This window comes from Astatotilapia calliptera, chromosome 3, assembly GCF_900246225.1.
Source record: "Astatotilapia calliptera chromosome 3, fAstCal1.2, whole genome shotgun sequence".
NCBI lineage: Eukaryota > Metazoa > Chordata > Actinopteri > Cichliformes > Cichlidae > Astatotilapia > Astatotilapia calliptera.
In genome coordinates, this window is record NC_039304.1 from 31,750,596 (window position 1) to 31,777,413 (window position 26,818).

At 40.4% G+C, this 26,818-nt stretch overlaps 1 protein-coding gene across 3 annotated transcripts; it reads left to right on the plus strand.

The window, feature by feature from the left end:
- Positions 1–512: 512 nt before the first annotated feature.
- Positions 513–24,991, plus strand: LOC113019252 (liprin-alpha-3-like). Of its 3 annotated transcripts, XM_026162827.1 has the most exons (32): positions 520–834; positions 8,139–8,950; positions 11,282–11,383; positions 11,811–11,975; positions 12,722–12,796; positions 12,894–12,953; positions 13,170–13,298; positions 14,054–14,146; positions 14,492–14,544; positions 15,042–15,135; positions 15,231–15,365; positions 15,484–15,567; positions 15,685–15,816; positions 15,899–15,961; positions 16,498–16,577; positions 16,919–17,102; positions 18,222–18,415; positions 18,511–18,754; positions 18,846–18,985; positions 19,074–19,222; positions 19,367–19,463; positions 19,703–19,784; positions 20,244–20,444; positions 20,527–20,589; positions 20,947–20,973; positions 21,758–21,933; positions 22,029–22,126; positions 22,225–22,400; positions 22,511–22,579; positions 22,937–23,099; positions 24,743–24,831; positions 24,948–24,991. In XM_026162827.1, exons 2-31 carry the CDS (start codon positions 8,615–8,617, stop codon positions 24,793–24,795), a joined length of 3,717 nt encoding a protein of 1,238 aa, XP_026018612.1. In that variant the 5' UTR covers positions 520–834; positions 8,139–8,614; the 3' UTR covers positions 24,796–24,831; positions 24,948–24,991. The 3 variants fall into 3 exon arrangements, with proteins under 3 accessions (XP_026018614.1, XP_026018612.1, XP_026018613.1); XM_026162828.1 differs by lacking the exon at positions 12,894–12,953; XM_026162829.1 differs by lacking the exons at positions 21,758–21,933; positions 22,029–22,126; positions 22,225–22,400; ... (2 more) ...; positions 24,743–24,831; positions 24,948–24,991 and having other exon boundaries at positions 513–834; positions 20,722–21,740.
- Positions 24,992–26,818: the final 1,827 nt, after the last annotated feature.

The window sequence follows — 26,818 nt, forward strand, 5'->3', positions numbered from 1 at the left end:
TCATTAAATATCATTGGCATGCATTCCAGACACCATTACAGGCTGTTAAATGCAGTCCTGAATACATTTAAAGGAGGAACCAGTAAGTTCTGATATAGGCTACAGTATTTATTGTGTGTTTGCAGCATAAAGTGAAAAAAGGTGGTGCATAATATAGACATAATTGTGACTTTTAGAGGCTTCTTCCATAACAATCACAGCATATGCAGACATATTTAACAGTTAGCAACACATAGTTTTGAGATATATGTTAAACATTCACGTGACTTTTTCTAATGAGCTGAAGTTGGACATCCCACAGCTTGCTTTTGCAGAATCATTTATATGCATATATATAACTGCCTTCTATTTAACTGGTGACTCTGTGGGCAGACTGCAGCCCAGAAACACGGGCAGAATTCGCTAGTGTCAAGAAAAATGTCAGCTGGTTATTTGCTCTTCTCTGATATACATACACACTGTATAATTAATCAGGTGTGTGGCCGGCCCGGGAGTGCGCGTGAGTGCGTGGCGCGCGCGTAAATCAGAGAGATGCGGAGAATGCTGAGAGAATGTTTCTTTAAGACCCATTACCTTCCAATCCGACAGAAGGGGGGTCTGTGGTAAGGTGGCGTATCGTCTCTCTCCGCGTCCCCTTCCTCGCTGCTTAGCTACATGTGGGCAGGGAGAGACGGGGGAAAGGAAATAATAATAATAATAATAATAAAACATACACTAAGCTTTATTTCGGCTCTGGGTGAGGGCACGCACGCCGAGGCGGGATCCGCGGGGGATGGATCTAAGGAATATTTAACATCAAACATGGACACTACAGGCTCCCCCCTGATGACTGTGGTAAGGATGGAACTTCACACCGCCCCATCGCAACCCAATTTCAACTGAGAGGGATAACAGTGTTCGTCGAAAGACGCAGAAGAGGAGAGGGGAGAAAAAGGCATGCATGTACTAATATATCGGTGGATGCAGTGCGCGCGTGCAAGCGTGTGATAACAAGTAGGATGCCTTGCATTGTGTTGTCACGGATCGAAAGGGGGTGCTTTACATGTGTTTGTGTGTGAGTGTGCGTTTGTTTGCGTGTGTGCTGGTTGGGGGTGGGGGGCATGGTTGTATTTGCTAAAAGCACGGGCAGTTATTAGATAGACTATGCAACGCGGTATGTCGCTGTCGGGCATTGACAGGTGTGTTGGCAGCACACGCCAAGATTTATTTAGGGCGCGCTTGCTCGCTCCCGTTTGCATACAGTTAGGTGAGGCGATAGCTACTTGCGAGGGAGAGAGAGCGAGATGGGGTCCTCATAAGATGATAAGATGCCACTGTATATTGGCCTGCTATGTTTTGCTTGTAATTAATCATGGCTGCAACTAAGCTCTTTGCCGTTGGGAGCTTTGTAGTCAAACCACCCAGCTCCTCTCACTGCCTTATGGCTTTATAACTCCATAATGGTTGAGAAAAAAATTGGTCTGAAAATGTGCATTGAGTATTTATTTATTTATTTGGTAGGGGGACATAGTCCACAGTTTTAGTCGACCAGGATCTCTGTGGAGCAGGCATGGATTTATCTTCCTCCCAATCTGCTTTGATGGCCATTTTAACAGCCGAAGTGACAGATCTGAGAGCTGCAATACACAACTGCCCTTTTTTTTACTATAAGAATGTAGATGTGCGCGTGTGCGTTCGTGCGCCCATCATCAGATGGTCTTTCCTGCATACATTCAGAAATGGAGGTGCAGGCTGGCTACAGCTTGGTCGACCTGTCAGTTTCCCCCTTTAGCCTGGTGTGCAGTGTGAATGCCACTGCAAATGAAAGCATGCTGGTTCGGATCCCGGTGTTTCCATTCCTCCACCCAAGCTGCCGACAATCATTTATCGATTCCAGTGATGCGTCTCTTGCCCAGGGGTACCGTTAAAGGGGGAAGAGTGGGGTATGCGTCCATTATTAGTGGCTATGCTCTGCTTTTAATGGAAATGCAAATAATTCACTGGGCATGCATGCATTCTTGGCCGTGAATGTGATTTAACATTTAAGAGGATGTAAAACCGGCTGCAGAGCCCCTCATTCTTCAGTTTCTCATTGTTGGCGGCTGTGGGAGCCTGCAAACCCCTCTCCCCGCCCCAGTGTCTGGTGGAAGAGAGCTGTTTTTGCAGCTCTATCGCCCCCTCTCTCTCTTCCTCCCTCCCTCCCACAAACACACACTCAGAGCACACAGTTTTTCTTTGCCCATTTTTTCTTTTTTCTTTTTGTGGAGACAGGGAATATTTAGTAACACGATACCCCGCCTAATTAGGGGCCTTGTCCTAACTGGTCATCTAGTAATCACATACTGTAAAGCCAGTCTGTCCAAGCCAGAGAAGGGAACCCATCAGAATTCAGTGTGACTGTTTATCACTTGTGATGATGATGATGATGATGATGATGATGCTGGTGTGGGCAATCACATTCTCGCAAGTACATTCGTTTCAGTGTGGTAAGACTTCAGCTGAGACTTCAGTAGTGACACTGTGCCTGAGCTCACCCTTTACACCAATGAAGCGGATACATTTTAGGGAAATGTTGCCACCAGCTCATTGTTTTCTATCTGCTTTTCATATTTCTACAGCAATAAGGAGAAAAGAGAAAAGGTCTAAGTAATGCTACTATGCTGCTAAAGCTTGTGGCATGATAACTATCCTACAGCAGTCTCTCTTGTTTTGTCTCTTCTGCACATGCTCATAAAGACAGATCCTGAAGCCCAGTGACCTCACAGCTGACGCTTCAGTCAAAACTGCAGGCTGCACAGTTATGTTATGCCTGCACTGAATCAGGACTCCAGCTTTTATTGCCGTTTTTCCACAACAGACTCATCATATGACACTGTAGGAATTCAGAGAAATGTTAATGTGACCTGTGCATTGACTAGTATGGCTGAAGTATTTACTTTAGCCCTTTCTGAACTAATGCAAAGGTGCTTGTTAGGATGGGTTATACCAGCCAGCATGGATGAAAGTTTAATTCTGTCCTTAGCAGTGGCCTTTCTGTGCGCCTCAGTGTATGTTTTGGGTAGTTTGGGAACACAGAGTAACTGCCAGAAGCTGTTGTTTATGTTACATTGCTGGTTTGAAGGAACCACTCGGGGAAAAGTCTGAGCAAACATTTGAGGGTCTTGGTGCAATTTCATGAACAGCATATTTTCACTAAGCTATGTAATGGACCTGATTCATACACCCAAGCCAGAGGCACCATCACCAAAGGGTTTTCAGTTCATATAGTACATTTTGACAAATATATTTGGTCCTTTTTAATGTAAAAAAGATGAATACTTTCTAATCCAAACAAAATGGTGCATTATTAAATTTCACAACAACAATGATATCAACGATTTTTTTTAAAAACACCTAATCCAAGGAAATAAGTATAAACATTAATGGCTTTATTAACAGACATACTTTATCTCTGATCCATACTGAGCCTCATCATCAGCTGTCTTAGTGCTAAGGATAGGCTGTAAATAACAGCCACCGTCGTGTCAACCACTGGATTGTAAAATCCTAACATGCAGTGATAAGCTGTCAGTCATAGGGGTCATGCCCTAAATAAGCCCTTAATAATTAAGACCTAATGCAATTTTCTTTCTCCTCATACTGTTCAGTCAGACAACTCATGTTTGAACTGACTGATTTTAGAACCCAGCTGATTTACCGGCTCCGCTGCTCCCAGTATATAACCTATTGCTGATGTATCTTTATCTTTATAACGACTCATAAATCAAAATTTAAAAAGTAAAGAGGAGAAACACTTTTCAGCCATATTATAGGTGTTGATGGCACATAGTTTGTCCACCTCAGACACATGTTTGGAACCACAGAAAAACCAGCTGACCCATGCAGGATCAAGCAGCGGGTGAACGAGTACAACAACGAGTTGTTGTAGCAGTAAAACAGACTCATAAATAACTAATAATGACACATAAAAATGCTAAGTTTATGCTTTTTGCGAATGAAAGAAAAAAAATACCGCCATACAAATTAGATTTTTAAGTAATCAGATATTGGTCTTAGTTTTAAAAATATATCATTCAGGGTCTAATTTATTTATTAAAGCAGGAGAGCCTAGTTTGGCATCTTGGCTATGAACTCATTCCTTTGCATAAATATGATGCACATAGAAATCGGAGTGATAAGTAAATCTCTCTCCCTGTAGTCTATAGGTGGATGCTGAGGTGGTGGAGGGGGTGAACCAGCAGTCACCCATGCAGGGCAGCAGTGTTACTGATGTGTCAGAGAGAGAGAGAGAGAGAGATGGCAAGTTTTGTAGCTAAAATAGATTAGATCCAAATTATGGTGTGTGATGGTGAAAGTGAGCAGCGTTAGTTACCACAAAAAGGGGAACTAGCTGGAAATTAAATGTATTTTTACAACAAAGTTTAAGGATGTTAATTTATGCTGTAAAGTTTTGAATTTTAACATGTGGTTGTGAATGATTGGCGTCAGTATCATTTTGTAACCCCAGAGGCTATTAGATATTCAGTGACATTTTTTGTATCAGAGAATTACACACCTAAAGAAGTTTTCCCACTAGGAAGCAGATTATCACCTTATTATTTCCTGTGTCTGTGTTGAAAGGCCTTACCTAAAATCTCACCCTTTCTTAATATGGAACGCACACTGCGGTCTTGATATGGTTTATTTTTGTGTATGTGGTCATCAGACTGCAGCTATTAATCTGTCAAAGAAGTTCAAAGCTGTTCCTGAATCAGATTTTTATTTTGAACTGTATTTTAAGGATATGCAGGCGATGCCAGGTCAGTCTTGCGTCTTAATTATCCACCAGCGGAGCAGGAAAGGAAGTAAGCTGTTTTTTAGTGGGACACACAGCAATATTGCCAAGTGCTCTAGCCAGCTCACCAGCATGAGAAGCTAATTCAGAGCTGTAACAGACCTTAAATTACCAACCAACAGCTACCCCATTTGTGGTTCCTGGATGCCCATATAACAACGATAAGCACTGATTTTACAGGAAAATCTGGACCATGTTGCCTCAGTCCCCACCGCCCCATTCAACCTCCAATATTCTGTAAATACATACAGTGCTGCCCCTTAATACACTCATTTACACTGCCTTTAAGATTGATGTGTATAAAGTGCTTTAAGTGCACAATATGGCATCTGAGCATATTTAAGACGCCCTTCTTAACATACTGTAATACCGCCAAAAGGCTTTTACTGTGAGGTTTTATATCATTTTAATCAGTTTTGGTTGTCAGTGTTGTTTCTAAGTTGTTGTTTCATGATATCACATCATAAATACCCAAATTCTTTAGGCTGAAACGTTTTGAATACAAATAGTTCCAGTAATTTCTAGTCCCATTTCCACAGGTGAATTAAATAAAGCATTTGACATGTAATCTCCCTTTACAAAATTGGGTTGTCAATCAAGAATAGGTTGTTTAAAGAGGTCAGTGAATTAACAAGTCAGCCACAAAATGACAGACCACATAAAACTACAGAGTGGGGTCGGTGAGTTTTGAGGTCCAAAGTGTGTAAAAGTCGTCAGCATGCGGCTGAATCAGTAACAGCAGAGTTTAAATCCATAAACATCAGCAAAAACAAGCTGCTTGCTTGGAGCTTCACAGTGTTGGTTTCCATGGCTAAATAGCTCCTGTAGGTGTAAGTGGACCAGTAATTTTGTTCACATACTGTTTAAAGCTGTTTGAGTACTTATCCGGTATTAGGATTATATGGAGATCCTCTGAATACTCCAAATTTAAGTAACATTGCACAATTATTAAAATGTACAATTACATAAACTAAAAATGTTTTAGGAGCTGAATTTTTTTAACACCAGTCTTTTTTCACCAGCTGATTCACACTGTGGATGAACACCAGCTGATTCATTTTTCCAGCAACTATATACCTTTTATTTTTGATTTTTTAAATTCAAATTTAGGGCTGTCCTAAATACATAGTGGGGGTATTTAATGCTAAACACCAAAGGTTTTTATAGATTGATAGATTTTTATCAATCCCCCATTTTAATTTATTATGCTGTCCCCTTTATCACCGAAGAGACCACTAACTGAGTTATTATCACTGGTGCTGAGCCCTGTGGCCTAAATATGGTTGAATTACAAAAAAGATTATTTTTGCTGAACTCTGAAATTCTTCATTGCACTTCCTGTTTTGTTTTTTTTTCAGTCTCACTGATAAAAAAGAATTATGTGTAGTTCACCACATGAGTCCAAACCACTCGAAAGTATAAAGTGCGAGCCCTTAAGTACTCCAGATAAGACAATAAAAAATATTTGTAGAAAGCAGACTCGAGACAAAATAATAATGCTGATTGCTTGGAACTGTATGATTTTGGCCCACTGTTTGCAGGATCAGACACAGGCCTCATTTGGTAATTTAAAAAAAGGGTAATTTAAGATATGCAGCTGATTAAAAGAAAACCAGTGCAGTGAGCTCACTTCTTCATACTTAACTGCCTTGTTTTAGAAAAGCCTTACATTCTCAGTCCATCCAGGTCATGAAAAAAGAAGGCAGTTGAACCAAAAGAAATTCAGCTGCTTTCTATTTTCAACTTCTCAAAAAAAGCTTTGAAATGTAAAAAAAAATTAAAACTTGTTTTGATTTTTCCTAAATTTCAAGATTACCTTAATGCTTTAACTTCACTAACATATTTGAATGTTTTGTTCATTTCTTTTTCTTGTGGCCAAGATCAGATTCCAGTATGAACTGGTCCAAAGCTCAACTGCATGCTTAGCAGAGCTAAATGACTCTTAGATTTCTCACTAAAAAGTTAAGCTCACCATAAAACAAGAATCACGTGAATGGAAGTGGCCCAAATCAGAATAAGAAATATTAGATACAGTTATGAGTTGTGCTCATATCACAAAAAGCAAACACTCTTGTTTGCATTTGTAGCTAAAGTTTGAAAAGTAGACTGATGCCACTCTCTTATCTGTCTGTAACAATATAACGCTAGTGCATCATAATGCTAATGCAGCATTTTAGCATAAAAGCTAACACTGTTCCACCTGAAGGTAAAAACCCATGTATCCACAGTTCAACGTGATTCACTGTGGTAGATTTTGGAAACGTTGAATCAAGCCAGAGGCAACTATTTCAGTCTTTGGGGCAGATTTACTAAATGGGACAAAACAGTGTGCTAGCACAATCCCCAAATAGGGCTCATAGGTGTATCTAGTTTTTCAGTTGATGTGCAAAAAGGTGTGCGTTTTCTAAACACAGGCACAGTCAGTAATTTTCAATGTCAAGCACAAAAAATAAGATGCTTTTGTTGGGGTGGAGTATTAGCACAAGTAACAGTAAACTGAGTTTTGCAGATGTTAGCAAATCAGATTTAAATATATCCCTCCCTATATTTTTGAGTCTTCAGAAAGGAACTCAGAGAAAAAAACATATGCAACTCTCTGAGTTTCCACCCTCCTTGGGTGTTTTTGTTTTTACACCATAACCTAGTTTATGACTTAGCTAGCTAATTTCTAGCTGGTACTTTACACTGTATTTCACAAATAGATATGAAAGTGACATCAGTCTTTTCATATTATAGTGCGTTATAACCCCGAACTTGTCGTGACAGATGACTGTCACGCATTGTATAATGGAGGTTTCTTCCTGTTCAAAGGGAGTTTTTCCTTACCACTGTCGCCAAGCACTTCCTCATAGGGCTTCTTCTGATTGCTCTGTATTACGTCTTCACCATACAATATAAAGCACCTTGAGGTGACTGTTGCTGTAATTAGAACTCTTGGTGTTTTCCAAAGTATTGAATTATTGTTTCAGTTACCTTTTAAAGTCAGAGTCTATGTTTTGTGGACTATGACTGAGTTGAACAGCATTAGTTTAAATTTTCACTCATTTCTCATGGTCCATGAATCAGTGTGAATTGTATTCAGATTCTGTTCATTTCATTGGAGCTGCCATTGCATTATTACATATTAGGTCAACCTGTTTGTCATTTTGTCAGAAATGCTAATTACAAATCAGCAGTTGGCTTCATTGTCATCGTTCCTCACATTTTCATTAGTCTTGTTGTCGCAAACTACCAGCTCATGCTTGTACAGTACTTTCACAGTTGTTATACTCACAGTGGAATTTATTGTGTGAGATCTAATACAATGTGTGCTTTGATTTTTCAGCTCTTACCAACGACGCTTTGAGGAGCCCTGCCTTGTGGACACAATTTAGGTGCATTGGTCCTCCTTTGTCCCTTCCTTTCCCATTACCCCTTCCCTTCTTCACCCTCAGCCAATCCTACAGCCACCCACAGAACGACTTTCCTGCAGTCCCTCTTATATAACAGGGGAACACATAAGCCTTCTAATCATTTGCCATGCAGGTTGGGACTGAGTGATGCAAGTCTAGTGAGCAAAGACATACAAAAGTAAGTGCAGGAGAAAACAGTTTAAAAAAGGCAATAAACACAGGAAGATGTAGGAGTAGACATAAACCAAAAGAATAATATTTTTGGAAAAAAAAAATGTAAAGATTTATATTTTGTACATCAAACTTTTGGCTGAAGCTTAACAAAACCCAAGGCACGACAACAGGCGTTTTGCACGTACAATCCCCCATTTAGTTCTCTTTTATTACTTGACACACACGACACGGTCTCATGATGATGTGCGAGGTGATGCCCACCATATCCGAAGATGGGCGAAGTGGCACCGGTGGAGGCCCCACCTCACCCGCCAGCGCGGGAATCGGAGGCCCAGGAGGAGCAATGGGTGGAGGAGGATTCAGTGGCAGGGAGCCCAGAGGTGGAGGAGATGAAGGAGGCAGCACAGGGAACTTGGAGTCTCTAATGGTCAACATGCTGACAGAAAGGGAAAGGCTGCTGGAGAACCTGAGGGAGACGCAGGAGAGCCTGGGTACAGCTCAGCTCCGCCTCCGTGAGCTTGGCCATGAAAAGGAGTCGCTTCAGAGGCAGCTATCAATTGCTCTGCCACAGGTAAATCTGTACACATATATATTTACACTGTGCTTGTGTACGTGGGTTACAACGTTTGGGTGTGTTTTCCTGATGCAAGTGTTTTATGGAACATTTCTGCCTGTAAGGTAACTTTTGCTTATTCTCTGCGTTATCAGAACTGAGTTACATATGAGTCTGCATTTATGAGTGTGTCATCATGAAGCGAGCTCATGAGACAGTAAGCCTTTGCAGTGATGCCTCGTGGAGAGAGAGAGACACTCAGCTCCAGCTAGAACAGGACATTAGACACTTCCCCCACTGCATGCTTAGAGTCTTCACTAATTCTGTTTCTAGTAAATGCTGTAGGTTGACGCTCGTCTGGCTGTCAAGTCCAAGTTGCATCTGCAAATTTCCCCTTCGTTGTGTAACCAGGTTTTATTATGTTTGTTAATCATATCGTTAGTGGGTGATTAATGAGAGTGGAAGATAATATGTGCTTGGGCCTTATCTGAACTTCAATAAAAATGTAATTTATTGGAATTCTCTGAGCTTGCCTGATAAAATTGCTTATTGATATTAACTGGAATTTACAAGTTTTATCCTACCATTATTAAAAAAAACTCAATCTCTCCTTTCTCCTCATCTAAAGCTGAATGTATTGTAATTATAGTATGTAGAATTTAATGTACACGTGACCCCTCTAGCCACTAATATACAAGGTGTGTCAGGACAAATAATAATAATAATAATAATATTTTTTTAATTCAGTCAGATTCCTTTTTATGCCTTTTTGATAAAGTCCATTTCTGACTTGACTGTTGTAATGGCTTTCTTCCAAACATTTAGGGTTACTGATGTTAAGTTAATCCACTGAGTTACTCACGGTTCAGTTTGGTGTCCAAAAGTAGTCCAGAGTGAGTAGGAAGTCAAAGAGTGTGTGTAGATAACAAAAAGGTGCCGCAGCAACCCAAACTAAAGAAAGTGATTAATGTACAGTATGTATACAACACCATATACTCACCACGCAGTTTAACACAATACTTATTTATAGCAGGCAGTTTTACGTGTCTCCTTAGTATTAGGCTCTAACACTCGTCTAGAACATCATACAATCTACATATGCTCTCCAACTATTTTGATAGCTTATTATAGTTTGCTTATTTTGAACAAAAATACCACACATTTTCCCCTTAAATTTCCATAATAAACCTAGTTTAATATCATATACATCCTCCTACATGTCCACTATATGGATGTTGAAATGTGTTTCTTTGTTTTCTCAGCATATCAGTTTTTCCATAAATTAATTTACTGGTTATAATAATAAGCAGTTATGGCCTTGAACACCTCGGAAACAAGGTTAAGTATTAATGTAAGAGCCATATTGTTGGATGGAATTCGAATGTACATGTGTTCATGTGAGTGCAGCATGAATTATAAGACAATGTGTAATTTCTCCACGACATAGGGCCACGTGCACTGTAGACCAGGAATTCAAATTTATTCAAACAAATGGAGGCCGTAGCCTGTAAAGATAGAGTGAGATGAAATAGAAATGAAACGACAAGGGGACAAGGAGAGCCAACTGCGAAGCTGACCCCTATCCAAACAAGAAACAATCCCATAAGGCCAAGAGCCAATAAACACGCTGTGTCACCATCTGTATAGATTTCTCTTTGGCTCTTTCTCTTTCCCCCCTTGTAAACACAAACCAGTTTCATATGCCTACCTTTAAGTGTTTGTGAATCCTAACCCTAAACATCTGCACACTGTCACTCTTAAAAGCAGCTTCTAAGGCCTTAGATGCGTTTTATGGAAATAAAAAAATCTTTTACCGTCGATCCTATGAGTTTTTCTCACTGTGCAGAAATCGTGTAGTACTACCTCTCCTTTTCGGGCTCACTTTCAGCACCATGAAGGAGTTGCGAGCGCATTCCCAGTGGTGCTGTAAATGACATATCAATGCTGTGTTTTGGGGGGTCTCTCCTGTGCATTCCAGAGCCGAGTCATTGTGTAACAGCGTGATGTAATCCATGCATGAATGCGAGTTCACAGAGGAGGATGAGCACGATGAGAGCGGTGGTGGAAAGTGTGTCATTGATTTACATGATTATTATGTAGGTTTACATCATGTTTGTCCTCCTACATTGCTGGTCTCAGGTGTTTCACAGAGTGTGTAACTGTAAGCCTTTGGTTCTGTATATTTTTAGCACTATGTGTGCATTTGCTGTGTGTGTGCATGCTCGTGTCTCGCCTAGATCAAAACTCACTGCAGCTGAACTGCCTGTGCCGAGACCACTTAATCTATTAAAGCCATACGTTTGTGTAGTTTGTTTTCTTGCCTCTGAACGCAGCTTGTGTGTTCCACAGGAGTTTGCTGTGTTGACTAAAGAGCTGAACGTTTGCCGGGAGCAGCTTCTAGAGAGGGAGGAGGAGATCGCTGAGCTGAAGGCAGAAAGAAACAACACACGTGTAAGATGTTTAGCAGCCATTTTGCTTATTAGCACTGTAACAGGCTCTGTGTTATCTTCCTCACCCATTGTGGTTGTGTGGGTGTCACACTGTTTCATTTGCTTCTGTTTGTTTTTCCTTCTCTTGATCTTCTTTTTTTTCCTAATCCACGCTCTCTTTTCTCTTCATGGCCCCTTTTCATTGTCCATATCTGCTTTCATTATGTCTTTTTTTGCTGTGCTGAACGTTTCTCGTCACTCTTAAAACCCTCACTGCTCTGTGCCGCCCCCGAGCCTACTCTCTTTTTTCATGATCCCGGCAGTTACCCTGTAATCTCTGCTCCTGTCTCTAATTCCTGCTCATTTTGTATGAGCTTTTTCCTTCAAATTGCCTTTCTTACCTCTCTCTCTCTCCATCCTTCTCCCAATTAACCCACTCAATCGTTCAGTTGTTGCTGGAACACCTGGAGTGTCTTGTGTCTCGCCATGAGCGCAGTTTGAGGATGACGGTGGTGAAGAGACAAGCCCAGTCCCCTGCAGGGGTCTCCAGTGAGGTGGAAGTCCTCAAGGCCCTCAAATCCCTGTTTGAGCACCACAAGGCCCTGGATGAAAAGGTGTGTTTGAAAGGCTGAGAGCAAGAGATTTCACTCGCTCAGACCAAAAATTGAGCCAAAAGATTATTAAACTCAAAGTCATAAGTCACTAGAAACATGCTTGAGGTAAAAAGGGAGGTGAAAGGACAGAATCGGCAGGTGGCAATAGAGCCCACTAGCAGCACGGAGATGTCAGAGGGAAAGATGGGAGACTTTCCAGATTAAATAGACCACCAAAGTGTGAGGGTGTGTTTGGTGTATAATGTGAGAACAGAGAGGCAGGATATACATATATATACAACTTGGCTGCTCAAAGTAGCATTCAGGCTGCAGGTTTAGCTCACATGTTTCCGTATAAAATCAAATATTATTGCTTTATGACAATGAAAATTTACTTTGACGTTGTTTGCTGTGATGATCATATAAAGGTCCACTTATAATGAACTGCTCTTCTCCCGAGTTAGCACTAGAGCATCATTTACTGTGATAGACGTGAATAAATCAAGTCCTGTCAGCCTTAGTGATTGTCTCATGAGGATTGCTCACACCCAGTGCTGAGTTGGGTTCAATTAAAATGCAGTGTGGTGTGCAGAAATTCCCAGTGTAGCTTCCGTGGTGAGCTTCATCTCTGATGCGTGTGTTTTGACCTCTCATGAACTCTTATTTGCTTATTCGGTAGTGATAAAAATGTAATCACAATCTTGATATTAATTCCCCGGTGTCAAGTTGACTTACTGCATGCCATTTCGTATTGCTTCACCCCGCAGGTTCGAGAAAGGCTCCGTGTGGCCCTTGAGAGGGTGTCCATGCTAGAAGATCAACTCGCAGCGTCTTCTCAAGAGGTAAAGTCTAACGTGCCAGGATTGTGATTTGACGTTAACGAGCGGCTCAGTGTGAAGGGAACATTTATTTGGATCGTCTGTTTATCTCTCTTTTCAGGTAATCTCTTTAAGAGACCAAATTAAAAGACGTCAGCAAGGGGTGGACGGCGGGAAAGATGTAAGGGAGGGTTTTATGCATGTTGGTTCCAGTTGTTTTTGTGTATGTGTTAGCGTCCAGACAGTCAGTAGAAAGTAGATATTGGGTAACATGGTGTGTCAGTGTGATTTTTAACTCACCTACAGTTTCATTTACGTTTTTCTGCAATAACAACCCCATTCTAACTCTTTTTTTTCTTCATCACTCTCATTTCCTGCTTTATTCTCACCATTCCAGCGACTGCCCAATGGTCCTTCCTCTGGACTGGAAGATGGGGAGCTTGACAGACAGAGAGAAGGGGAGATAGAGCGGCAGAGAGCTGAACTCTCCCAGCTGAGGGAGAGGCTGGCCCTCATGTGCCGGCAGGTTGGTGTTTGTGATCCTCTGTGTCGAACTTTGTGAGAATGGCTTTTAGAGTTTGCATTGGGTTTCATGTCTTAAACGGTACGCCCACAAATTCTCTGTCAAAATCCAAAATAAAATATAAAAGCTTCTAGCAAAGTCCTGATTAAATCATTTACTATTGTCCACACATCCACAACATGCCTGACCCATCCCAAACGGCCTGAAGGAAAGCAGGTGAAACTGTTTGAATTCCCAGCTACATTTCTGTCTCCCCTTTGTTTGTAAGTTTGGTTTATTATATAACCCACCCTGGCTATCGTAATAAATCAGTGCCAGCTCCTCACTAGCAATTCCAGCAACACAGCATATCCCAAGGAGGAGGATAACTAATCACAGTACTTCTCCTGGTCACCCTCTTCCCTCTTGTGGCCGGTTACACTACTGCAGTTGCTTTAAGACACCGTATTCATCCCATATAGTAGGCTATATGACGCCATTTGATTTTAATAGCTGTACGTAGCACAAAATCTTACATAAGAGATCAGAAATGTTTAGAGTAAAATGAGTAATGCTTTGCTCTAACCTTCAAAACATCTTAAAACCTTTTGCGTGTTCTGTGCGTCACCACGTTACACCCCCAGAGTCTCGTGTGGACCCAACTGGCATTTGTAATCAGTCACTGTCTTGTCTGTTTACACTTAGTGCCGTGGCGGTTAATACTGGCTCACGTAGGTTCAATCTGTGTCATCTCTGGTCCCTTTGTGTTGTCACGTTAGGTCGGGGAAATAGAGGAACAGCTTGCCGCCGCCAGGAGGGAGGTGACGAAGTCAGAGGAGGCCAATCAGAAGCTCCAAAGGGAAGTGAAAGAGGTTTGTTGGGCCAGTCTGTCTCTTCATGGCCAAGACCCTGAGATCTCACAGCACCCAGGGTTCCAAGAGTACAACGCAACGGGCATATGTATTAATATTTATTATTCCAAAGGGGGATGAGAGTAAAATTAACCGATATCAAAGAAATGCTGGGCTGAAATGAATGCCATAATAAATATTAATATACTCCTGCAGTCTAACAATAGAGTGCTCTGTGCACGTATTCAAAGAAGCGTAGTAGAAATCTCTTACCTGGCCAGTAGTTTTCTACGTGATAAGCACTCATGTGTTTTGTATATTGCAAGTTTTATATTTATATCATTTTGTTTCATGAAATATTACCAGGCCCTTTGCCAAAGAGAGGACATGGAGGAGAGGATTACAACACTAGAACGAAGGTATTCTTTTCTTTTCTTTTCTTTTCTTTTTTTAGTCTTCTATTTGTAGCTATCTTGTCTATTTGTCATCTATTTGTAGCTTGAAAGAAGCTGAAGACCAGAAGACCAGAATTTTATGCATAAACTATGATGCACATAGCAGAAGGACCATATGTTTCACCTGTTGGCAGGCAATGCGTTGCAAAAGCATCGTGACGCCTCTTTATAGCATCTAAGCTAGTTTTACATAATGACATTTGCATTCACTAATGATTCAGTGAATATTTGGACAGAAACAGTAATTAGTTTGGATGTATTACCCCTTAGATTTGATGTACCGGGTTATATTAACATTTGTTTAGAATTAATACTCCATTAAACTATCTAAGTTCCTGTTTCAGATTAGTGCTGTTTCAGCACCAGCTAACTTAAAACAGTCACAAACATTCATATATGTCACGGTATTTCGATTTAGGACCGCTGCAGCATTCCTCTTTGATGGCGGCTTTGTGTTGCAGGTACCTCAGCGCCCAGAGGGAGGCGACTTCTCTACATGATATCAAAGACAAGCTGGAAAATGAGCTGGCGAGCAAGGAGTCCCTGCACAGACAGGTAAAGTTTGGCTCAAACAAGCCAGTATCCAGCTGTGTTGGTAACAAAAGTCACGAACGTTTCTGTGTCTGATGAATGTTTTCTTGACTGTCTAGAGTGAAGAAAAGAACAGGCAGCTACAGGAGCGTCTGGATGAGGCGAAACAGAAGCTCCAGCAGACCCTGCAGAGGGCAGAGACATTACCTGAGATTGAGGCCCAGCTTGCACAAAGAGTGGCTGCTCTCAACAAGGTGGGCAATCAATATCAACCACTAACTCTTTTGAATAGAATATTCCAGCTTTTTTTCGAATCTCATTTCAAATATTTTAACCAGCATCTGCAAATATCTTTCTGTTCTTACACAAAAGGCTGAAGAACGTCACGGAAACTTTGAGGAGCGACTACGGCAAATGGAAGCTCAACTTGAGGAGAAGAACCAAGAGCTGCAGAGGGTGACATTAATCATATTTTCCTGCTGAGACACAGTCTGATGTGAATTCTCAATTCTGAATAAAGTTTAAATTTTATCTCTGCTTTTATTCCTCCTCTCCTTCGTGTCTTCATTCCAGGCCAGGCAGAGGGAGAAGATGAATGACGAACACAACAAACGCCTCTCAGACACTGTGGACAAGCTTCTGTCAGAGTCCAATGAGAGACTTCAGCTGCATCTCAAAGAAAGAATGGCAGCACTAGAAGAGAAGGTAGAAAAAGAAGAGTATTGTGTATAAACCACTGTACCACATGAAAATGCATATGTATACTTTTTGTTTTCTTTGCTTCTAGAATGCTCTTTCTGAGGAACTGGTCAATATGAAGAAAATCCAAGATGATCTTCTTGCTAATAAGGTATTCACTTTTGTATTTTTTGTAGTTACAGATTAGAGGTGAGACACCCCATGATATGATGTTATCACAATACTTCACTCACGATACGATATTATTGTGCTTTTTTACAGTTTGCAATAACTAATACTTCGATGAGTAACCTTTTTTTTAATAGTTAAATAACTTATCTCAATTAAGTTATTATGCTGCCAAAAGAGGCTGTGAGCCAACACCAACACCGTCACTAAAATCTGCCATAGAAGAATGAATGAGGTCAACTTGGTAATTACATGTAGTCTGTTACTGATAGTGCAGATAAATCATCAAAGCTAAGTGTTGGGTGATTTTTCATTTGAGACTATTTAATCGAAGCCCTTTTTAATTGTTTCCAGAGTGTTCGGACTTGTTTAATAAAATATTAATATTTGTTGTATTGATACAATATCCCCACGCAAAATTTCACGATATGATGCTGTATTGGTTTTTTCCCCTACACCTATTACAGATGTTTAAACCTTTGGCGTCATGCTAAAAGTGTTTTCTCCTCTTTGTTTTAGGAGCAGCTGATTGCTGAGCTGGAGCGAGTCCAACTGGAGCTGGATCAGCTGAGAGGAAGGCCAGGCTCGTCCTATTCCAGGTTAGCTGACATGAACCCTCACGGCAAAGTATTTATGCACCGTGCCCTACATTTATGAATACTCAAAGTCTCCCAAAGAACACAGCGCTTATGCTGAGTACACCATTTGTTTACACTCCTCTGCTTTGTAAAGTTGTTCACATTGTACCTGGAGGCTGTTGGGCTGTCTGATAAATACACAAACAAATGCTTTATTCATAATTTTATAGCTTTTAGTTTTAAATTCCTTGTTTATTTATGGGGGAATCTTTGTGTGTGACAGTGCTGTGTGTTTGCACACTCACCCACGAAATGTTTTCAAGTGCTGCTGCTTAACATTTGAATTCTGGATCTCATCATAGGGCGGGCAGCGTGAGCTCACTTCCATCCACCCTTTTTCGAAGATCTCTTCCAGGGAGTGCCTCGGAGCTGCGGTACCCTCAGGGTGGAGGCTCACTCCCAGCTGGCTATGGCAGCTCCTCTAGTGGGGTCGTGGTCAGGCGTCACCGTGGCCGTTGGGGGACTCCTAGAGATGATAGTAACAAGGTGTCGATCTCAGGCTGAGATAATGATGATGTGCATATATGCAACGTTATATACAGCCATCATAGGCTTAACTTTGTGCTCTGAATGATTTCTTTAAAATGTTCTTTTTTCCAGGGTGGTATGATTGTACAAAGAAACAAGAACTGGGTGCAAAAGTTTGAATTTATTTGGGATTTTCTCTGATCCATGCAGGGTTAAAAGTGTAGAAATACCCTCACTAATGTTTCATATTCCAGAAGCCTAGTGGGTCAATACTAAACATTTGCAAAGTTGCAAGATCATCAGTTAAAACAACTGTATGTAAAATTAAGTTATTTGGATTTGTCACCACTTCGTCAAGATCTAAAAGAAGACCCAAACTGTTACCTTCAGTTGAAAGGAAATTGGTTAGGATGCTCAGGAACGATGCAGGAATCACCAAGGCCTGCTATGAGCTGAGAACTGCCTTAAAACCAACATCACTTCCATACTAAAGTGTGTTTTTCATCACTATGGGTTAAGAGGATACAGACTAAAATCGGCATCTTCAATTTCAATTTCAATTTGCAGCTGCCCACATGGACAAGCCAAATGTGTTCTGTAGAAAGATTTTATGGCCAGACAGGATAAACATTCAGCTATTTGGCACAATGACAAGAGCTATGGTTGGGGGCTTTTGAGCGTAACAACACTATACACAAAGTGGATGGAATAATGAAGAAGGGGGAATTTAAATGAATTTTACCAACTCTGCCAAGAAGAGCAGTCACATATTCAGTCAGAAATATGCCAAAAGCTTATCGATGGGAACCAAAAGTGTCTGGTCAAGGTGCAATTTGCTAAGAGACATTTAAGCAAATATCAGTAGGGAATGTGTATAGTTTTGTGTAGAAAAGAATCCCAACTCAGTTCAAAGTTGTGCACCCAAATCTTGGCTTTTAAAGACTTTAAAGATGCATGCCGCACAATCATTCCACACCGGGACGTGAACAATTCAAATAAATCATTCAAAGCACCAGATTACCAAGATATATAAGCCTTTGTAAACATTTGACCACAATTGCATATACTGTGATATGGTGCTATTTTCTGAATGACACCATTGTCTCTATCCGTTCTATTGTTTTTCTCATTTTCCAGTATGGAGAGTGGGACAGCAGCACTATGCTGGGTCCTGGGTTTGAGGGCGGCGTGGAGGGAGGCTGCTCTGATGATGAAGAGGATCGGGAGACTATGTTCGGGTCGGAGCTGCTCTCTCCCAGTGGGCAGACGGATGTACAGACTTTGGCCATCATGCTACAGGAGCAACTGGAGGCCATTAACAAAGAGATTAAGTAGGTTTTGTGTGCAACAGTGTGTAGATGAGAGTGTTGTGAGATCCTAGGATTGTTTAGCCTACTGTTAAAATTCTTCTCTCTTCTCCTTTAAGGCTGATTCAGGAAGAAAAAGAAAGCACGGAGCTGAGGGCAGAAGAGATTGAGAGTCGGGTCAGCAGCGTAGCCCTCGATGCCTCAACTCTTCCACCCTCTTCACTGGGTGGACGTGACAGTGTCGGGAGGGGCTACATGACTCCCTCCATCACCTCGTCCACATTGGCGTCACCCTCACCACCCAGTTCTGGACATTCCACCCCCCGCCTGCCCCATTCACCTGCCAGGGAGAGCGATAAGCAGGTGCTGTCTCACTGCTGTTTTATACCAACAAATGAGTGAAGTTACACTGAATTTCCCCATATAAACCTTTTGAACTTTGTCCACCTTACAGAACAACAAAGACGGTGAAGAATGCAGAGCACTCGCCCTGATTGACTCCACCCCTCCGCCTGTTCCTCGAGCCCTACGGTTGGACCGAATGACACACACTCACCCAGGGGCAGGCCTTGATGATCACCGTGAATTTCGCAGGTACTCAGAATAATATTAACATGCAGTATATTTGACTCTGAATTTAGCCCTGAAGTAGACTCAGTTTTCCGTCCCTCTGTTTGTCCAGTCTTTCTGCTGACGGTGCCACCACAGCTAGCCAGGATTCCCTTCACAAAGCCAGCAAAAAGAAAAGCATCAAATCCTCTATTGGTCGTCTCTTTGGCAAAAAGGAAAAAGGACGGATTGGTGCACCTGGACGTGAATCTGCCTCACTGGGTGTGTGAACAGCCTGGACACTAGTCATTCAAAATGCCGTCTCTCATGTCCAAGTCATACATTTATCTGTTTGCAGTGAGAGAATCATCAACAGTGAAACCAATACAGGAAGTAATTATTATTTTTAACCTATGATCTTTACAGCCTCCACACCCTCTGATGACCTGGGTTCAGCTGATCCATTAGGTCTGGCTAAACTTGGAACTGGAACAGTGGAAAAAGATCGCCGCAGCAAAAAGAAGTGAGATCAGTCATCTTTCCACACGCTTCTCATGTTGTAGCGACATCTTTGATCCTAATGCGATATAGCAATACATTTCGTAGTTTAGTATTAATTTAAACAGAAAAATGTACGCCTATGCGGTGCCGCAAGGCTGAAACGTTTTTAACTTCTCATGTTGATTTTCTATTTATAAAAGAAGACAGTGGTAAGGTGAGATATGAAGAAATTAATCTTCTGTTTTCCACTCTCCTTGCCAGGCACGACTTATTAGAGGAGGCATGTCGTCAGGGTCTGCCTTTCGCCTCATGGGATGGCCCGACTGTTGTTACGTGGCTTGAGGTACGTTTCTGAGCCTCAGGACATAAAACCATCAGACTGATTTGGACCAGTTTATGTAAAGTTTAGTATGTTGTCATTACCGACATATTACATTACCGGAATATATATTGTATACATGATGGTAGATGATAATATTATTTAAAGCCAAAGCTTTAAATAATGAGGTCAGTGAATGCACAGGTAGAAGTCTCTTTGGAGAAGTCTTTTTTTCCACTCTTGGTAAAGCAGCCCTACTCTACTGCTATTAAAACCTTCTGTCTGTGAAGGGCAACCAATCAGAAGGAAGCCAGCTTAAACGGAAGGTAGCTGGGGAGAAAAGCTAAAAATGCTCGTTTCAGAAATAGGATGTATTTTTTTTGGTATTTCACTCACAAGGTTTTTGTCACCAAGTCATACTTTATTTGAAGAATGTTACTGTTACTGTTTGTTGTGCACCACTTCTGCTTTCTGTTGTCCCAGCTGTGGGTCGGGATGCCAGCGTGGTATGTGGCAGCATGTCGTGCCAACGTGAAGAGCGGCGCCATCATGGCAAACCTGTCGGACACAGAGATCCAGAGGGAGATTGGCATCAGCAACCCTCTACACAGACTCAAACTTCGCCTAGCCATTCAGGAAATGGTCTCCCTCACCAGTCCATCTGCACCCGCAAGCACTCGCTCTGTAAGCCTGCGTACAAATCCCAGTTAAAAAACACGGCACGGGGGGTAGACACAAACTAATAATTTGTGCGCTGCCGTTACAGTCAACAAGTAACATTTGGATGACGCACGCTGAGATGGAGTCTCTCACTGCTGCCACCAAACCAGTAAGATTATATTTCATGTGAAATACAGAGAAGCTGTTTTTATATTGCATTGATTTATTTGACACATTTGTTATGTCGTGAGCAAACTGTCCCGTTAATAAGGTTTCTTCTTTTTTTTTGTCTCTTAATTAGGCATGTTTGGCTACACCTTTCCCTTGCTGTTCCCTAAAAATCAGTTTTGATGTAGTGTTTTCCATCTAATTCTCACTCACTAACAAAGCTTTTCCTCCTTTTGCCTTCCCTCTCCTCCTCTGTCCCAACACTGATTCATTACAAACACAAACTCTCACTGGTGACCTTTCCCTCTCTTTGCAAATATCTGCTCCTTTCCTCTGTACGCTCGGCCTGAACCGTAAGGAGCAGAAGGAGTTCAGCTGGGATCAGGTGAGCTGCTGAGAATCCACAGGCCATCACATGATTTGCAATTTATTTTTAAATAAAGGCTTACCAGGAAACCAGGAGACACAGCCTTAAAGGGAAGAAGAGCTAAAACGAAGTCTTTAAATATGCATCTGTGTGTCTAACGAGACATGCTTATATAAATCCAGGTTTGAAGGTTGTAGACTGGCACTTATTTTGCCTTTTTTTCATCTCTCTCTTTAAATAATCAGAAAGTGAAGGAAAACAAAAAGCAGCAGAAATACTTTACTTTCATAGGTCTAGAGTTAACACATAACTAATTATTTGAGACATGAGTTACACTTTAGCGGCGCATTTTTAGAAAGTGAGACCAAATTGTTTTTGCCATTTTAGGCTACAAGTATACTGTTTCCTGTTCCCAGTAATACAGAATTTGTGTCAGAGAGATGTTTAGCATGACCGCTGAGTGGCCAGCAGTGTGTATACACGAGTGTGGTGTATATAGAGCCCACGGGAAGGAGAAACAAATGGAGAAAACCCTGCATGGCGGGGGATTTTGTTTTTATTACACTTTCAGGTTTCCCTTTTACTACTATTTTCTCTGCACTTTATCTGCCCTGTTCCAAGGAATTAAGAAGTCACTAAATATTGTTAATACAAACACATTGTAATTTTTCCTGTTTCATTATTTAGCTCAAGTGAAACACACAAATTTGTTTTATATTCAGAATGTTACCTTTAGGATTTTTTTTTTTCATGTTTATTATGCATCTTGTTTACTCTCATGTCTATAAACCTTGTTCTCCAGATCCTGGCCTATGGAGACATGAACCATGAGTGGGTGGGAAATGAATGGCTGCCCAGCCTGGGTCTACCCCAGTACCGCTCTTACTTCATGGAATCGCTGGTTGATGCTCGCATGCTCGATCACCTCACCAAGAAAGAATTGAGGGGCCAGCTGAAGATGGTGGACAGTTTCCACAGGTGAAAGAAAGGACACCCACGTTATTGGATTAATTTTATGTTCTGCATATTTCCACCCACTGCATGTCTTAGGTCTCTGTCCTTACTACTTATAGGGTGAGCCTTCACTATGGCATCATGTGCTTGAAGCGCTTGAACTATGATAGAAAGGAGCTGGAGAGGAGGAGGGATGAGAGCCAACATCAGAACCAAGGTGAGGCCTTTGGATAATGCCCCAAACTTGATTTCAAAGCATTAGTTTACTCACACTGGTGTGTTTTTGTCTTTGTCTTTGAATTTGTGTTTCTCCAGATGTGATGGTGTGGTCCAATGAGCGAGTGATGTGCTGGGTTCAGTCTATCGGTCTAAAAGAATTTGCTGACAACCTGTTAGAAAGTGGGGTCCATGGGGCCCTGCTGGCACTGGATGACACCTTTGACTACACTGACCTGGCCCTCCTTCTTCAGATACCAAATCAGAACACACAGGTAGACTACCTCACGTGCTCTACAACAGCCGGCGATGTCAGATGCTCTTCTGTTATCTTAATCTACAGGTGTAAAATTACCCGAAACATCTTTTCATCTGTCTCTTTCAGGCAAGACAGCTCCTAGAGAAAGAGTACAATAATCTCATCTCCATGGGAACAGAGAGGAGGCCCGATGAGGTACAACAACAGGAAATATTTTCAGGAAATATTTTTTTTGCCCTTTGTTTAATGTGCTATGAAAGATAAATTTCTTTCAGGGTTAAAAAGAAAGACTAAAACATGGCTTTTCCTTGTAAAGGAAGGCTTTACTGCTAGTGAACTGCTGGCAAGCCACAGTGGTTCAGCTGTGTTTACACGGGTGCTAATTGCTTAGTTACAGCTTGTAGGGCTAAAAACTGTGCAACTGTGGAATATTGTCACAACAAATACTGCTTTGTCAAATACTGTTTTGTTAAACCCCACTAATGCATAATGAATAAGGGCCAGTGAATGCTGTTGTTTTGAATCACTAGCATTATTTCCTTGTCTCCACAGGATGGCACAAAAACATTCACACGGTCACCGTCATGGAGGAAGATGTTTAGGGAGAAAGACCTCCGTGGCGTTACCTCCGATTCCTCAGAAACATTACCTGCCAACTTCCGTGCCTCTGCCATCTCGACCCCGTCTGTCACACTGAGAAAAGTCCAGAGTGAAGGTGAGGACTTGAGCATGATAACAACAATACTGTCAGGATCAGGGATTACACAGCAGTTTTTTCCTGTTTAAAAAAACCCCAAAGGAACAGTTCACCCCAAAATCAAGTTTCTATCTTTTATTTCTCTGGCTTTTGCTGCTATTTATCATTCTGAAGTATTTGGGTGTGAGTTGCTGGGATGTGGAGATATTAACTGCAGAACTATGATGGAACTGGTTGCTCCAAGCACCAAAAAAAACCCCAAAAAAACCTGACTCTACAAACCTTGCTGTGAGCATGTTATCTATGTGCATGCTTCCTTTGTTTGGCAAATAGAGACAGTAAAAAGAAAATAGTTCCTGCATAAATTTGCTAACAACAAGGTTTTTTGTGATTTATACAAAGAGATATTTTGGTGCTCTACATGTACCATCTGGATAGATTATATTTATATTTAAATACAGTGCTGTGCAAAAGCCTTGAGTCAACCCTCATTTCTTTATAATTTCATTTCAAAGAGCCAGACTTGGGTTTTTTTTTTTCTAAGATGGACTTTTGAAGCTTTTCTTTGGACATTGGCTGCTTTGTCACTCATTTTCAGGTGAACTCTTGTACCTGACCCTTTTCAGAGAATTTTTGTTTGTTTAAGTCAGTTAACATTGGTCTATGAGTCATTCAAGAATAAAAAAAGATGCACCTAATGGATGAAGTCTATACATACCAAACATAACTGAAACATGTGCAAACATATATGGAAATAAAACATAAAAGGCAAAGTCTCTGGGCCAATCCATGCCCGATATGTTCCTTTGTGTGTTTTTCCACCCAGATATGCTTTTACCAATCAAATGGTATCGCATGGTGGATCTGATGATCCTTTTCTTATTTTGAAAAGAGCTCCAACACCATTGGCTGAAATGCCTCCATGTTTTAGATGAAATTAACAGAAATATCCAGTATTTCTTTAGAAAACGGTTTCCTGTTCTTTTTCTTCATAACCAATGAAACTAAAGATGTCTGTAGACATTGATATGGTTTGGACCAAAATTTTCAAGTTTGGATTCAGCACTCCAAAAGTGTCACATATCTCATCCTTACTCCCTGTTTCACTTTCTTAAGAATGGCTTCTTCACGGCTCTTAAGGAAGAGAAACAGCAGCTGCACCTATTTCCCATTTTCTTTGCAAAATATAAAGCAATGAATGGTGATGCAAGACTTTTATATTAAAAACGCATTATGCAGAAATATAAACAAAGTCTTGCAAATGCTCCTACTTCCTACAGTGATAATAACAATTTAGCAGTTTCATTGGTTATGAAGAAAAAGAACAAGAAACAGTTTTTTAAAGAAATACTGGATATCTCTGTTAATTTCATGCAGAGCAGTAGATGAGAAGTTTAACATGATTTGCTTTACAGTAAATATGAAACTATAGCCAGTTGTTGGTTTTTCCTGAGGAACAGTAAGCTTTATTAGCTTAACAGAGCAAAATCGGTGTTTCCCTAGGATGCTGTGTTTCTTAATAGTTTATATTTGGAATACAGAATTTAAAGCTTAGCAGTGCCGTTTTTTTTAATAACATCAGTAATGTTTTGCTTTACTGACTTGTATCTGTTTGTCTTGTATATTTAACAAGGACTAATCACCTTTTTTTCCCCTGTCAGCAAACTCTGGTCCAAGAGCAGAGTCGGGGTCTGTGAGAACATATTCCTGCTAAAAAATAAATAAATAAAGAAATAAATAAGCACACCAGGTGAGAAAAGCACTCTGATTGATCATAGCTAAAAATAGCTTGAGCGGACACCACATCAGTCACGTCTATACGGTGCCATTATGACTCTTTAAATGTCTTTTCTTATATTTTCATAGAACCCCGCCCCCAAATCAACCCAAGGAAAAACACATTTTAGAGGAAAAAAAACCTGAGGAACAAAAAACAAAAAAACGAAACAAAAAGGACACTAGAAGATGACCAACAACCTTCGAGCCACATGTCTCGAAAAATCAAAGATACAGAGTGAATGATTTAAAGATGTTAAAAATGGAGTGAATGTCTGTTTTACCATCAGTCTCTCTCTCTCTCTCTCTCTCTCTCTCTCTCTCTCTCTCTCTCTCTCTCTCCCTCTCTCTCTCTCTTTCGATCCATAGTTGTGGCATGATGCTGTTTGATTCTGTAGAAAGTGGCCTGTAGAAAGTGACCAATGCCTATCGTGAATTCATCTTCTGTTTTTCCTTTTTTTGGTTTTTTGAGTGTAAGACGGCAATATTGACACAATGAATTTATAGTTTTTAAACTGGAAAATGCATTCCTGTTCCTATCAAGAGAACAATAGTCCAACACGCATCCTTTAAGTTGGTCTGACTGCGATTTAGATTGATTATAGAACATACTCAACAACGCCAAGTAACATCACAATACAGTATGGTGTGGCTAGGGGGGAGGTTTAAGGCCAGAATGTAGGAGTACACAAGGAGGACGATATGTATGTTCTTAAGCCATAACGGAGGTGAGATGCACAAATGTGAATAGGACAGACAATGAGACAATTAGCAAAGTGCTTTATGACAAAATCCTGTTTAAACTGGGGGAAAATGACTTGAGTTACGGAGCATTTGTGTTAATATGCATGCCAAATTCAACCATTTTAGAGTGAACGTCATGATATCGATCATCAAATGATGTGAAAGCAGGACTTTGTAAAATGTGTGTATTTTATTTTTATCATTTTTTATGATAACTGCTATTGTTTGTATGTATGTATGTACAGTATGTATGTGTGCGTATTAAACTGTACGTTCATTTCATACTTAGTTTTAAGACTGACTGTAATTTCATTTTAGGTTGACAAAGGAAATATGTTTTAAATTATGGACATTTAAGATATGCTACTTGTATGTGTACATTTTGGACAACAAATTGTGTTATGATTTCAATTCATATTATTGGAGAGTAGTGATGATAATTGATTATAATATGATAACAATAATGATAATGATTGTAAAAGCTGTAATTAAAAACAAACAAACATACCTGTATGAATGTTATTGAAGGAGTTATTTCAGAGTTTCGCCTTCACACAGCCTGCCCACAGAAGATCACATGCGGGTGAGTCAATAGTTATGAAGCTCTTAGTAAGAAATATGTTTATCAGACTAAAATATATATATTTACATTTATATTTACCACACATTTTCAATTTCTGGCACTTTAAATTAGATAAAACGATGACTGGAAAATTCTAGAAAAGTTACAAAACTTTCTTAATGTGAGTTCATCAGTGGGGAGATTTCATAGTGATATCAGTCACTTAAACGTTTTAATGGTAAATTATGTTTTCCAGTAAAAATGTTAAAGTTAATATGCATCTCACAAAATTGTTTCATTTTTTCCCATTTTCACTGTTTCATTAAGGAACATTTTTATACTGAAATAAATGAGAGAAATTGACTTTTTATGGCTATCCATAACATTTTCTGATATATGGCAAAACAACATCCAAAATTTCCTTTGTAAAGACTTTTGCTTCTAATATGTACATGAAAGGAAATAGAAATCTTGAATCTGACTTTATATTAAATAATATTTAGTAATAAATGACAATGTCTGTTCTGTTTAAGCAAATTAGTGTACTGTATGCACTGTAGATGGATAAAATTGAGTTTGTAAAGCAAAAAAATAGATGCTTTATGTAAGTAATCAAATTGGGAAGTTGCATGGTAGCACTTTTTTTTTAACATTT

Excerpts from the sequence above, each read along its gene's own strand:
- LOC113019252 (XM_026162827.1), top strand. The coding sequence starts at position 8,615 with ATGATGATGTGCGAGGTGATGCCCACCATATCCGAAGATGGGCGAAGT. Across the intron at positions 11,976-12,721 it reads ACAAGGCCCTGGATGAAAAG|GTTCGAGAAAGGCTCCGTGT; the intron begins GTGTGTTTGAAA and ends TTCACCCCGCAG. Across the intron at positions 14,545-15,041 it reads ATTACAACACTAGAACGAAG|GTACCTCAGCGCCCAGAGGG; the intron begins GTATTCTTTTCT and ends TTTGTGTTGCAG.